The 15,577-nt window shown below is 30.9% G+C and overlaps 2 protein-coding genes across 2 annotated transcripts in view; both read left to right on the top strand.

Moving 5' to 3' along the window:
- The window catches only part of LOC129286287 (BURP domain-containing protein 3-like), a 22,699-nt gene extending 18,899 nt beyond the window's left edge, over positions 1-3,800 (top strand). The window contains exon 4 of the mRNA XM_054922282.1: positions 3,752-3,800. Coding sequence (XP_054778257.1) covers positions 3,752-3,793 — 42 coding nt within the window. The 3' untranslated portion in view covers positions 3,794-3,800. The remainder of the gene's footprint in view (positions 1-3,751) is intronic.
- An 8-nt stretch (positions 3,801-3,808) lies between these two features.
- Positions 3,809-9,243, top strand: LOC129286285 (uncharacterized). Its single transcript, XM_054922281.1, has 3 exons — positions 3,809-3,930; positions 8,877-9,030; positions 9,091-9,243. The coding sequence occupies exons 1-3, from the start codon at positions 3,809-3,811 to the stop codon at positions 9,241-9,243; spliced, it is 429 nt and encodes a 142-aa protein (XP_054778256.1).
- The last annotated feature ends 6,334 nt before the right edge of the window (positions 9,244-15,577 follow it).

Here is a 15,577-nt window from a genome sequence, read left to right as displayed (position 1 = left end):
ATTTGGATCCTATACATTATTAACTAAATATTTATTCTAAAGATTTTTGTTATTTTAAATTTTATTATTTATGTTATAGTTGTTAATACATATTGGTGCATAGAGAAAATTGAAAAGAAAATTCAATAGTTGAATATTATATTTTGGAAAGAATGTTTTTAATAAATGTTTTCAAACTCATGCACGCTCGATTTAATTATGGGAATTGAGTTTAGAACGCGGGATGTTAACAGTAGTTTCGTTGACCCTTGGTGCACCATGATACATCCAGCTAGCAAGGTTTTTAGGAGGTGTTAGCCTTATGCAACAGCCAACATACGTGAAATAGAGGAATGGTTATTCATGAGCACAGTAACTCACACTTGTTTTCGTGGCTTCAGCGTGCATGTCAGTTACTTACCCTCGTAGACTATGTGTTCACACTCGTTGGTTACTTACTCTCATAGACTTTGTGTCCCACGCTTGTTAATCATTCTGATAATGTCCCACAAAAAAGTAAATTTTTGGAAACTTGTTATTTTTTTAATTTGTTTATTAAACAAGCTGTTGTTTGATCATATGATGTTTTAATATAGTAAACTTATTATTTTTAAATTTTGTCTATTAACAAAATGTTTGGATTTTAATATTCTATGTATTAATTATTACTTTTACATGTTTTATCTATAATTTTTATTTGAATGCTATTCACTGAAAAAAATTTTTGGTCTTAGACAATGTAGTTCATCCTACAGCCTGTACCTCCTGCTATTATTGAGGAGCTCTATTGCTTTCTGGACAATGGGAGCATGCTTGAATCATTTATTTTGATATAAATATTCATATATTATACAATGGTAGTTTCCACTTCATATATACCATAATTAGGGTCTGTCCTATTTTGTTATCATGTAATTTTTCCTGGTGTGGAGCTAAGCTCCTTTGCTAAATTAGTTGACAGGTTTTGTTATTATAAAAATGTTGAGAGGTCTAAATTACAAAGGAGATTCTGTTGAAAATTTTACAAAATATGTAAGATTTTTTCAAACCTTATAATTATATATATTAGTTATCAATATTTTAGATTAATCTCAAATATTAAGGCTTATAGAATGTGAGCTTATCTTATATTCTGTGTCAGTCATATCCTTAATTCTAAGGCATGACATCTTAGCTTAGATGTTCAAGGCTTAAATTTAGGTAGACTTGAGTGATAAGTTGGAACTTGTGAGAATTACTCTGGAACTCATGATGATGAGTAGGAACAAAGACTCAAGTTGTAATAGGTGAACACATACTCCTAATGATGATATCTTGTCCTTGCGAGGATAAGAGGTCTATAACCTTGATTAACATTGTCACGTTGAAACTCACATGTATCACTATTGAACCTCTCATGTTCTAAGTAATTAGAACCAAGCTCCTTCATATACCACTCTAATACTCGCATGTCTCTCAAATTAAAACTTGCGTGTTTGAGTATCATAGAATCAAAGGCATTTTGTAACTCTAAAACTTATGAGTATACTTTCAATACTTGCGAGTATGAGATGCAATATCAAAGAACAATCTAAGAAACTCGCTTTGCACTACACGTGTTCTCATTAGAAACTCATGAGGATTAGATTAAACATGACATGCACAAGGATTTTTTTTTTTTAATTTTCAAAACAATGAGTGTGCGTAAGACTTGTCTTCAAAAATGCTTTACCATAATATGCAAATGCAAGTTCTCTTATTTAACTAGTTTTTAACAATTAGAATGAAGAGAACATAAAATTAAACCTATAAAACTAAGTCTTCTTTTATTCTCTGCTTTCTTGGATTGGTTTTGTCATATGTAATGTTATAATCTGCACAAATAGAACTTTTTTTTCAAGTTTTGTTTTCATCAAAATGAAGTATTTAACATGCAGTGCGCTTTTATTTATTGCTTTCATATTTTTCTTTTTTACTTTAATAAAATTAAATAGGGAGAATTTATTTAAGGACATTGATTGGATGTGAGATATTCTTAAATCAAACCTAACACAATATAAAATTTCACTATATCATAGAGCTTGAATCGAAATAAATTAAAATAAGATGACTAAAATATTCTTATTTCAATATGTTGTAGCAAAACAAGTAACATAAGAGAATTAACATGTAAAATAAAGCTTTTAATAAGTAAAATATCCTTATTTAATCTTTTTTCATTCTTTCACATTTTTTTATTTAATGAAAAAACTAATCATTGATCTATATAGTTTTATTAGATTTTATATTTAATCCTTGTATTTTTTTTCCCTAGTGTTTTCAATGACTTGAGGAACAAACGTCACCTAAGCTTGCTGAAACTATAAAGATTGAAAAAAATTGAAAATATTACAAAAGTTAAAAGAAAAATTCAATAAAACTATAAGAACTGATGATTGTATTTTTTTCTTTATTGATTTTAGTTTCAATAAATTTAGAATATATTTTTTATTATTGTTATTATTTTAATTTTTTATTTCAAATAGAAAGTATGATATTAAAATATATTAAATAAATAATAACTAGTTTGACCTTGGTTAGACCATTAGCCCTTAAATCAATCTTTTTAATTGATTTAATGATTGATTTGGTTTTTTATAGTTCGCTTCACTGTAATTAGTGTATTTTGTGGTCCTAAATCATATGCCTACTTGTATGTTTTATTTTGTTCTGTAGCATTTGCTGAATCATCCCCAAATCCACTCACATGAAAGATCCAAAGATATTGGACTCAAAGCCGAGTTCCACATCTCTGTACAAGAGAACGATGCTTGTCCTTCCCCCTCTATAATTCCTCTAGTTTTTTCTCTTTATCATCATCGACACATTAGTTTAGCTTCAAAAGGAAGCTCCTCCGACAATGAAGTTTTTACTCCTGCCTATCATTGCTTTTTTTCACAGTTGAGCTTCGACTTCCTTTCCTGTTTTCACTTTTTTTTTCCCTGTAACGAGACCAATTGTGTGAATGAGTATTTAATTTATATTTTATATATGAAGTTGCAGGTTGTGCTGGATGCTACACATGAAGCCTTATTACCTTCTGAAACTTTATTGGAAGTCCATGCTTCCCACTACTCTCATGCCTAAATCCATCATAGATCTCCTCCATCCAACTGGTTAGTATTTTTAAAGTTTGTAGGTACCTTATTAATGTAAATTTTGAAACTCACATGACAAACACAATATGCTTCTTTTAAGCCATGAATGAAAAATCAGACCAGACCAACCAATTGAGCTGGTGAATTGGCACTCAGGTAACTAAACCTCAAGGACTTTTTTCTTTTTCCCTTAAATGAAACTGTTGTTATCATGCTATGCGAAATGCTCATTGAACGAGTGAATTTGTGCTATTTATTGATTCCAAATCTATCTCGCTTTAAGCGCTAATAGTTAATGTTAGCAATGAAGCCAGGTTATGGCACCACCATCCATGGTGGGACCGAACATAGACTCGAAGATATAATATCTTGCGTAAGGTATTGTTATGGGAACTCTGAGACCAAATACACGATAACGACAATACATCCCTCTTCTCTTGGAGAAGGACTTGAAGGCTGGCCACGGAATGAACTTGTTCTTCATGCAAACCTCCAACCAAGCATCCTTCCTGCCTCAAGAAGTCTTGCAACTCATTCCCTTCACTTCAAGGAAGGTACATAGTGTTAGAATCATTCTAGCATGTCTGTGAACATCGATATTCAGAAACTAAGGGGGAAAAATAGATAATTTATGTATTTGTGATTCTTATGAATAGATGGCTGAGATATTGAACAAATTCGCTGTGAAGCCTGGGTAATTAAAAGCCGAGGTTATGAATAATACAATTAAACTTTGTGAGGAGTCAGGGATTAAAGGAGAGGTGAAGTATTGTGCCACTTCATTGGAATCCATGGTTGATTTTTATCGCTTCCAAGCTTGGGAGACACGTGGAAGGTTGGTCTACAGAAGTGGTGATTGAAACAAAGAGGCAAGATATCACGCCTTGAAAATAAGACATGATCGACATAGAATAGGAACAATACTCATATCTCAAAAGCCTTAACTTAAGAAAGCTTTAATTTCTAATACATAATTAACATAATTAGCCGCTCTTACAATACTTTTTATATAACAACAAATCATCAACTTTCTGTAGATAATTTGACAAAACTTCCTTTAAAAATAAAACCTTCCAAAATTTTTACATCATCATTTTATAACATCAATTCAAAAAAGGGAGACCCATTCCTCAACAGCAAATAAATAGCACAATATCAAGATAAGGACCTTAACTATAGTTTACGTGAAGCATCAAAAATTAGATTTACAAAACATAATGCATAAATTTAAGTTTACATTTTAAGAAGTTTAATCTACAGTTCTTCACTTCAATTGAATACTACCTCTCAATGATTAGGTAGAGTACAAGATTGGCTACACTATTTGAAATGAAAAATAATTTCCCATGAATAATGTCCCAATAATAGAATTTGATAAGAATGAATAGATTCAGGTAATTGTAAATAAATTAAAGAGAAAATCTCTCAATATAATGTAATCACCAAACTTGGGGTTTTAAGATTTTAGAGAACCTAAAAAAAATCATTAAATTCATAATAAAAAAGAAACTTTATCATTTGATCTTGAGCAATCAATAGATTAAGTAAACAAAATAAATAAGAATAGAAATATTTATTGAATAAAATCAATGAAGTATAAATTTCACAAATCAAATAAAAATTAGTATTTCGAGGACTTTACATAATGGATAATAAATATAGACACATAGTCCACGAGAGTAAATAATCAAACATGGCTTATGCGATAAAAACAAACATGGATACACAGCCACGAGGGCAACAATAACTCAACACAGTTTGAAGACATGAAATCAAACGCAGGTGTGAGACTTATGAATAAAAAAAACATAACAACAAAGCCCACAAAAGTGAATTAGCTAGTTACTAACCTTAGCGCATCAAGGACTAATGGAATATCATTAACAACCAGTGTTTTATATATAGTCTTCTCTTAAAATCAACTTTCAAACAAGCATGGAAGTTTTCATAACTAATATTTTATAATTTCATTAACAATTCCATGCATGATTGTACCAAATAAAATTCATTTGAACTTGTGTAAATACTTTGTTGATTCAATATAATATAATTTCACATAACAAATTGAACCATTAAATTAGAATTATCCAATAAGAAAACATCTGTTGATAAACGTGGTTTACTAACAATAAAATAATAAAAAATGGCATCAACAAATTTTATAAAAAAATTTATTAGTACATTAATTGGGATACTATCCACTTACCTAAGTTTAAGATAATAATTTATTCTTTCAAAGTACACTTCTCTCTATTGCTCCTTAGCTTCTCTATTACTTAGACAAGAAGAACAAACAACTCCTTTAACGATGACTCTATTCATACATCTTCAATAGACATTCGTTTCCTCCACAATCCTCTCTAGTACACAAAGTTATAATATATCCACTAACACATACTTTCAATAAATAACACCTTTGTTCACTTATGCACTCTCTTCCCAACATCTAACTTGAAGCCATAACATTCATTTTAAATATTTAAAGGTTTAAATAAATACAATAAGCCATAAGTGTAAAATAAATAAATAAATAAACAAACTAACTATCTTTAATTTATAGACCTTATGCCCAAGTTGCAACGGAAAAATTTAATAACTCCTATACTAAAATTTTGTGGATGATTTATTACCCACACTTAGTTATTCAATTAGTTCAAAACAATTTCTCCTCCTCCACAATTAACCAAAGATTTCCACACCCAACAAAGGCTAGGAACTTTTATTTGATATTTTAGCAAACTAAAAAGGATGTCCAGTATACAATGATCCTAGAGAATAACCAACACTGCCCTCACACAAACACTGCCACTTCTTCGATCTATTCTATTGTTTCATTTAAGTTTGATTTAAGTTCAATTTTCACATCCAATTATTCTCTTTCATTTTCTTTTTATCCTAAAAAAATAACAGGTTGCTTTTATGGTACTATTTTCACAAAGGAAATAGAACGCACAACTTTTATGCTCTGTTTTGATATATAGATTTGGATTTGGATTTGGATCAAATCCATTATTTGGATACTTAAAATTTTATAGATTTAAATTTGGGCCAAATCCAAATCCAAATGCCATTCCAATTCTTTCATGATTTAAAATACCCTCTGGAACTTGTTATTTCAAATCTTTAAAGTCTCTCGTCACGATCGTTGCCTCACTCTCAAGGGTGTTTCATCGCTTTATCGTTCTTATCTTTAGTGTTGTCATTCCTGATTTCTATCTCCATTCGCGTCTCTCGCTAAGGTGAATTCTGCTTCCCTCATCTTTTAAATCTTCTCTGTAGCCTCACTTGCTTGCTTCATCTATCCTCACATCATCACCACCCTCTTTGGTCTTCGATTCCCCAAATATGCTTTTAGGCTGAATATATCTATATCAATTGGGTGAATCGGCTCTAAGATTTTCGCCTCATTTGAGATTTCTCCTCCTAGTTATTTTTCACTATTTGATCTGGGGTTAACTGAATTTGTGTTTTCTATTCTAATATTCAACGAATAATGTTTTACATGTATGGTTGTTAATATTCTCAATATTAATTTGGCAAAGCGGTGATGCTTTTCATTAGTGGCCTTTGTATGTGGCTTTCTATAGTTTGTTTTTTTTCGTTTATTAATTATTATTCTATGTGACACTGTAGGAAATGGATCAAAAGGAAGTTAATTAAAAATAGAAGAGGCATGGGTCTTCATTTGGAACTTGAAAAGTAAAAGCTGCTTGAAAGGCAACAAGCACAACATATATATAAGTAGAGGTGGAAAAGAGGGAAAATGGAAGAAGGTGAGTAGGGAAGCAATGCAAATAAGGGCTAGTCAGTCTACCATAGGAATAGAGAAGATAGTTGTGACAGAAATAAAATAATGGATGATGTTAGATACAAATTCCTAGGTTTTAATGTTATATCTAAATTGATATTAGTTACCTAATCATCTCTAGATTTTCTTTTAGTTTTGACATTTTTCTCTCACATTCCTCTAAGAAGCAAGAAACAGATCTCACAGTCATGGTAAGTTCAGGATACTGTGAATATGTAATGTTGGATGTGTGATGCTAAAAATCTTATAGAGAATAATGAGAAAAACATAGAGTTTCTTTCCTTCTCTCTATTATTTTTTGTGAAGAAAAGTTGCTATGGAAGTGCACAAGTGTGATAACTTCCAATGATGTATCTACTTTTTTTTCTGTTTCTCTTGTACTCTTCTACTGCTTGTGTACCTACCTTTTGGATAGTAACATCAAACACTTAACCTTCAGCAAAACTTTTTCTTCCATTGTCCTAAGTTCCAAGACCCGAGGCCATTTCAAGCTTGATACTTTATCTCTTCTACTCATGTTTGATAACTTGGATTTTCTATTTTGGGGGGCATGTTTGAAGTTTTCTCTAGAAATTAGCATCAAAAATCTGGTGTGTTGCTATCAGTGAATTTCAACTTTGATGCTTATCTTTAATTCTTAGTCATGCTGTGAAAACAATTTGTCTTTAACCTGTGTCTTCTAGTTTAGTTCTTGTAAATAAATCAGGTTAAGTGAAGACCCATGACATATGTTTCATTGTTGTGTGGTGCCTTCCGTTGCTTTTGTTTTTACTTTTAACTTTGATCCTTCCATATCTTACAAGCTTCCTTTTGCTCATTTTTATTAGAGGCTTAGAGCATTCTCTTTTGGGAACAATAAGATCAATAGCTGGTTTTTTAGGTCATTGCATTATGCCACAGTTAATTTAAATTTGATTGAAATGATTTTACCCCAGCATGTTTTTAAACCATTTAATGTAGTATAGGCAACATGAATGATTTTTTTTAAATGATTCTCTTTCTGCAGCTTCACATATTTCTTATTTTAGATTGCTAGTAGCCTAGTAGTGGATGAGATGGTGTGCCTTATGATATATCCCTACTACTTTCTAAATTCCTCATGCTTCGGCCCTTAACATTACATTGAGGCCTTCTTCACTTGGTTTTTGCTGCCTAATAACTCTGTTTTATATTGCTAGTCATTGGATCAGAATTTTTCTAAGGAGTAACTCTGTCAAATCGAACATTTAGTTCATGCTTTCCATCGCATATTAGTGGTTTCTTCCAATTAACATTGAATGTTTAACTTTAATTCATTAATATCTAAAAACTGTAGTTGAGGGCAGGGGATAATGCAAGATTAGGTAATTCTGCTCAAGGTATTGCTTTTGATGTATCTTCCAGATAGATGTTATATTAGATATGGGGTGGAAAACAATAAAATTTAATTTTTGCTTATTGACTTTAGAGACAGTTAGTCACTATAGGTGATTGTTGTTCGATGTTATGCTTTTTCCTTATTTAGTTATAGTAGTATTTTTTTTCTCGCTACTCTGATGGTGTTTTTGATATTAAAGTACTACTTTAATGTAACAGGTAGTTTGTTTAATATGGATAGTAACCAACAAAATTTGCAGACTAGAAGAAAGCGTGCAAGAGATGAAGAGAGCATGATTGAGGGGAAGAAGAATTAGAAATTTTTTTATTTGTAGTCAGTTTAATTGCAATGGTTATTGGAACATTACATAACTATAAGTATAGATTACGAGAAATTTCATGGGATGAAAGTGAACATGCTCATCGTAGATTTCTTTGGATGCAAATTCTAGAATGTGAAACCACAAGCATAGATTTATTACGCCTTAACTTGGCAACATTTAAGAAACTATGTGGCATTTTGCAATCTAAAGGAGGGTTGATGGCTTCAAGAAATGTTATAATTAATGAAATTGTTGCATTGTTGGTGTATATTCTGCTCATGGAATTAAGTATAGATGGATTAAGGTAGCTTTTGCACGTTCTGGAGAAACAATTAGCAGACAATTTCATGTGGTTCTCAAGGCCATTATAAAGATAGGCAAATACTATATCAAAGAGATTAACTCAGATGCAAATTATCAAGATAATGACAAGTGGAAATTCTTTGAGGTAACAAAAGTTGGTAATTTAGTTCATATAATTTTAATTGTGTGCTAATGATTTTTTTAGGGTGCGCTTGGTGCACTTGATGGTACTCATGTTCAAATGACTGTTCCAATTGAAGATCGAGCAAGATATCAAAATATGGAAGGCGAGTTGAGCACTAATGTTCTTGCAGTTTGTGATCCTAAGATGATATTCTCTTATGTGTTACCTGGTTAGGAGGGATCCGCATCTGATTCTTGAATTTTAGGTGATGCTCTTCATAGGCGTCATGGTTTAAAGATTCCAGCTAGTAAGATTTCACTAATCTTAAATAATCACTTTAAGATTGAGAAATTTGTGTCCAAAATACAAACTATTTTCAAATAATTTTGTAGATAGGTATTATCTGGTAGATGCTGGGTATGCAAATGGTCCAGGCTTTTTAGTACCATTCAAGGAACAAGGTATCATCTTAATTTATGGAGAGGAAACACACCAACAAATTATAAAGAGTTATTTAATCTTCAACACTCGTCAGCAAGAAATACCATTGAAAGGGCTTTTGGGTTATTGAAGAAGAGATGGGCTATTTTATGAACTGTTAGCTTTTTTTATAAGCAAACTCAAATCAAAATTATAAATGCATGTTTTATTCTCACAACTTTGTAAGAGAAGAGATGTCTGAAGATGACTTGCTCAAAGAGGTGGATGAAGACTTTGAAAATTTTTTGGAGGTTGGGAATGAAATTGGAGATGAGGAGAATATTAAAAGTATTTGAGCAACACATGAATGGACAACATATAGAAATACTTTAGCTATGCAAATATGGAATGAATATCGAGTTGATAGGACAATATAAGTTTTTTTTATATTGGAATTGAATTGTAGTTGAATTTTTTTTTTTTTTGCCAATTTTTTTTCCTTCTTTTGTATAATTACTTATTTTTGTCTAAAATATGGGATACTTTTAACTATCTTCATAGGTAATATAGAAAAGTAGTTAAAAATGATTTGTATTTTTATCATTAAATAAGTAAAAAAAAATTTCACTATTTTTCCAAGATTAACCCTTCAATTAAAATTATCTATCTTAATTATCATTATTTTTTATATAATATCTCTCTGCAATATAATTAATAATGACATTTGTGGAAAAAATCAATGCATTTGACTTTTACAAAGAATCTTAAATTGTAGACCAGTATTAGTTGATAAATAACGGCATATTCTCTCTCATTTTTTAATATAAAAGAAATTACTATGTGCATCTTTTTTATTTATAAGCAAAACTATAAATTTCAAGAAGTATTTATTATAGTTTTTTAAATTGTCCCTCATAAAATTAATATTATTTTTACTAAATAAAATTGTTTCCTTAATTATAGGATACTTTAGTCTAATTTTTTAATTTCAAACAAAATTAGTATACTTAATTAATTAACTTTTCAAAATTGTGTGAATTGATATTTTTTTTCCTATATTTAAAATCACAGGGAGTATATTTTAGATTAGATGGAGTAGTTAAAAGTTTAGATTCACATTATGATGATATGAATATCGTATATAAATTTTTCTTATATTGAAACTAATTTTTAGTCAAAGAGGGTTTTTTATTTTTCCTATGCAAGCTTTTCTACATTCTGCTTTACTTCGCATTGAGAATATTTTATTTTGGGCACTTGAATGTTTTAATAAAGTTCCTAATGTTGAATCATTAAGTTTTTGAATTAAAGTTTAGTTTTTATCTATTGATCAAATTTTATAGAAAAAAATGATTAGGATAATATGGATGGATGGTCAATTTTGGTTGATAATTTAAATACAAAATAGTAAAAATATAATTTTTTATAAGTAAAAAAATAAAAATAGAATTTAATTATGATTATTTGAAATTTTATACAATTCAAATAAAAAATTTTAATATTAAAATTTAAAATTATTTAAGCACCCAAATAAAAAATTTAAAATATATAAATTTGAAACATGAGATTTGAAATCTAAATTTAAAATCCAAATCTTCAAATCCAAACACTACTTAAAGTAGATAAACACGGGGGAAAAAAAAATCACAAAGGCCGAATCTTGTGAGTGCATCGATCGCCACTATTGCAATACCTCTGTTATCACTCCCACCCATTTTAGGCTGATTATCTCCTTTGCTCGTTAGATCATCATAGAAGGCCTTGCTGCTAGTTTAACTAGCTTATTGAAATGTTCGATCATTTTGTAGATACGAGACCCAGGAAACTATTGCACCAACGAGCGAGCCAACGAGGTCACATAAGGAGAGGGAGGTAGAAGGTACAGTTCACTAGCAGCAATGGAAGACGAGAGGATGGCAGCGACGCAAAACATGTAGACGTCTGGTCGACGTTGCAGCTCAAAGAAAGAAGAGAGGACCTAGCAGCGAAGCAGGGGAAGGAGGAGACGGCTCAGCACATTTGACACGAAAAGAGGGAAGATAAAGGACTGACGGCAAAACAGAGCGGCGGGGGTCACGGTGTGCCACGCCCACTCCGGCGATGAGCTAAAAACCGAGGACAGTGAAGGATAGAGGTTCGAAGCTTCTGGACCCCCACCCCCCCAACTCTTGCTCTTTCAATGAACACCTAAAATCCGAACGAAATGGAGGAAAAAAAGGGCAAAAATATCCTAATGGTCATGGGGGCAAAAAGGTAATTTTGTAAAGACTGTAGAGAAATGAAAATGGAACGCATCTAACAGGATTCGAACATTAGACCTCTAAATACACATACACACTAATAATACTTTCCACTAAACTATCAATTCATCTTGTTAAATTTACTCTGAAATTTAACAGAAGTACTTTTAAATTATCTAGTTATAAATTTTAATTGAACTTAAATTGTTGGGTCAGTATATTCTTCTTCCTTTAAAAAATTCAGTACTTTGAATTTAAATATATACTCACCCTTGTCCTTGAATATGCATGAATATTTAACAAAATTTAAATATTTATCGCTCGAAAATGATTGCATTGTAATACTTTCACATAAACAAAATTTCTTCTACTGCAACCTCTTTATTTTTTATCTAAACTGGCTGGAAAAAACTTCTTCATTGTTTATTGTACAACTCCTAAAAATTTTAAATGGTAGCTTAATAATTACCATAAACGAACTTCACACTAAGCCAAGTAATTGTTCCAACTTCCACCAAGAACCAAAATATAATATCTTAACATAATGTCTTAAATTTGAATTGTTTTTTCATAATAATCATTAATTATGATAATATATAGAGCTTTTTTAAGAGGCCTACTAAAAGAACAAAGTAAATTAAAGTCTTTGACCCACTACCAAGATGGGGAAACTCTATGAAATTCTACAATATTTTCCAATCATTGATCAATCATGTCAACTACTAATGCTTCTCTTAATTTGTACACAACCAATTACCACGAGATAAATCTTGCTATTATGCCCTTCCTCATACCAACCCCACAATATAAATATTTGATGTACAATGATTTCAATCTACTCCTCAATTATGATACCTTCACTGAAGGCACATATTCTACTATTACATCTCTTAATACTCCCTCCTACTCGATAGCAAATTTGATATTACTCCCATTTTCTTATCTTACTAGCAACTTTGGCGAGCCGAGATGTGATAGGACTAGTGCCTTGTCTCACATCTGCTTGATCAATGTCATGAAGTTGATATTGATTTTCTTCTTGTTGTAAAATTTTCATTTCATGTGGTAAATAAATTGGATAGATCACGCTATTAATTTGAGTTCAGTTTTTTTTTTAAGTAAAAACAAGAAATTTAGCTGTTGACCTTTTCAGTTAAAACTAATGTTTTCATAACCGGACCGGACATTGAACCGGAAAAGCCAGCGGTTCACGGTTTGCATAGTTCAACCAATTGGACCAATCGGTGATGTAATAATTAAATTAAAAAAATTATATATGTATATAATAATTTAAATATAAGAAATACATATAAAATTGCTACTTAACTTAAAAAAATCAAATATTTTAAGTTTATTATGACTTAACAAGCCACATGATACAACATAATATCAAATGATTAAAAAAATAGTCATTTTTTAAAAAAATTGATAAAAAATAAAAAAAAAAGTTTTTTTTAACAATCCGGTTTTTAAAAACCGAATCCGGTTTCTGGCTTGATTATGATTTCCGGTCTAACCGCCTGTTCGAAACAGCTCAATCCGATTCAACTCCTAAAACGGTTTTTTCCCTATGAACCAGACCGATCGACGGTCCAACCAATCCGACCGTTTGGTTTGATCTGATTTTTAAAATAGTGGTTAAAACTAAGTAGCTATTAGAAGTTAAGGGTTGAAAATTTGTCTATATGGCAACTCTTCAGTACTTGTTCCATGGTTATTTCAAGGGAATCTCTATTTCTGACATGTGAAGAGTTGAATAGTAGGGAAACCAATTCCTAATGCATGGAGTGAAAATGGTGGGAGTAGAGACGAAAGTTGTAATAACCCAGTAAAAAAAAAACAAAGAAAGGATAAAAAACAGAAAATAAAGGAAGGGAATTTAATTAGTGAGTTATTTTGATGATAATTATAATGATCTACAATTTAATTAAAATTTAAGTAGATGGAAAGGTATTTTAATAAATATATATATTTATTTATTTATTTTTATATTTAGTAGAGTCATGTCGAGAAGGAGAGCTAGTGTGGTGGAATTTGAGTTAATTTATTGTTTGTCAGATCTTGTGTCCGAATCCTAGTGGCTTAAAAGAAGAGTTTTTATTTTTATTTCAGCCTCACAAAATGACAATTATGCCCTTCCCCTAATCAGATTTTTTTTTTTGTCCCTCATCTCTCCTCTTTGCCGAGGTATTTTTGTGTTCTGGACCAAAGGCAGAGAGCTTTTAAAAATATAGCTCCAGAAGCTTCAAACCTTCAAGTCGGCCAGCTCTGTCCTTCGTCTTCTTCTCCATCGCCAGTGATGTGAGTCGGTGGAACTCCTTGCCTTCCCTCTATCCTTCGCATTTCCTCCTCTGTTCAGGCTGCCGTGTTGTTGCTCTGTCATCTACCATTTTGCGTCGACTCTGTTTTGGTGGCTGTGGGACACTGTTGAGGGGGTCCAGTCGAACTCACGGCTTCCTCTGCCGTCGTATTCGTTGCTAGAACATCTTAGCTGGAATCTGCCACCGTTGCTGCGTTTCAGTTGGTGAGTGTAACTTCCCTGTTCCTTCCATTGTTCCGTCGACTCCTTCCTTCCCTCTTCAATTCCCTGAGTTCTACGAATGTATGTGTATTTTACGGCTGGAAATTTTTAGATGCTGTATGACTGAGCTTTTGATTGAAGTTATGGACTCCCTTTTCTTGTTCATATTTTCGTGAGTAATGTTGACATAAAAATTGGATTTTATTCATGTTTGGGATTGATTTTTTTCCTACTGATATAGTATATTTGGGATGCTGATTGATTCAATAATTACAGGGAGAATGACAATTAAAGACCTTTTAAAAATATTAATCTTAATTACGGATCATAAAATTTTAAAATTTCAGGTAAGGACTATGGTCCTTAATTATGATTAAAAAAATATAGTTTGTGAGGTGGAGTTCATTATTGCCACTTAAGAATTTACTAACCTAACTCGAGAAAATTTATAATGTATATTATGAAAACATGAAACCCCACTTAAAAATCAATTGTTTAACAAAAAGCGCCACTTAAGAATTCACTAACTCAACTTGAAAAAATTTCTAACGTATATTGTGAAAACATGAAACTCTACTTAAGAATCGATTGTTTAATAAAAAATACCAATTTGAACAAGTCACTTTTTATTAATGATTCTCGAGTGGGGTTTTATTTTTTCACAATATATGTTAAAAATTTTTTCAAGTCTAATTAGTGAATTTTCAAGTGGCACTTTTTGTTAAACATTTCATTTTTAAGTAGGGTTTCATATTTTTACAATATACGTTAGTAATTTTTTCAAGTTGGATTAGTGAATTCTCAAGCCGCATTAGTGAATCCCACCTTACAAATTACATTTTTTTATCACAATTAAAGACTATAGTCCTTAACTGAAATTTTAAAATTTTACGATCCATAATTGGGATTAATATTTTTAGAAGGTTCTTAATTGTCGTTCTCCCATAATTATATTGTAAAATTTTTAGGAAAAGGAATCGAGGTGGAAGAGGTTTGGCTTGAGCTTAATACTTAATGCATGAAACATATTTGACAAAATGCCTATTAAAAAAAGTTTTGCTTGATTTGGTAATTTTTAAAAATTTTATTAATTCTATTGAGAAATATATGTGCACTGGGTATTATTATTTGTGAGTATAACTTGAGCATTGCAAACAAATTTGATAAATATGGAGCTAGTGCAGTGTCTCAAAATTTTAAATTAAATAAATTCTCTTCCAACCAATATTTAATTTATTCATTTTAATTTTATAATAATTAAAGAGTAGGGACTTAACGAAATTTATGCTGATTATTTATATAGAAGCCTAAAGTTTAAATCTTATTCAAGCCAAGAGTTAGTTTTATTTTCTTTATATGGTAAATTACTCAAGTGTCCTTACTTCTT

The sequence above is a fragment of the Prosopis cineraria genome, unplaced genomic scaffold (genome assembly GCF_029017545.1).
Source record: "Prosopis cineraria cultivar Desert tree isolate PC_DT_omini unplaced genomic scaffold, ASM2901754v1 PC11, whole genome shotgun sequence".
NCBI lineage: Eukaryota > Viridiplantae > Streptophyta > Magnoliopsida > Fabales > Fabaceae > Prosopis > Prosopis cineraria.
Note: the sequence above shows the minus strand (reverse complement) of the source record. Positions and strands in the feature narration are given on the sequence as shown.

Excerpts from the sequence above, each read along its gene's own strand:
- LOC129286285 (XM_054922281.1), top strand. The coding sequence starts at position 3,809 with ATGAATAATACAATTAAACTTTGTGAGGAGTCAGGGATTAAAGGAGAG. Across the intron at positions 3,931-8,876 it reads GCTTGGGAGACACGTGGAAG|ATGGATTAAGGTAGCTTTTG; the intron begins GTTGGTCTACAG and ends AATTAAGTATAG. Across the intron at positions 9,031-9,090 it reads ACAAGTGGAAATTCTTTGAG|GGTGCGCTTGGTGCACTTGA; the intron begins GTAACAAAAGTT and ends TGATTTTTTTAG.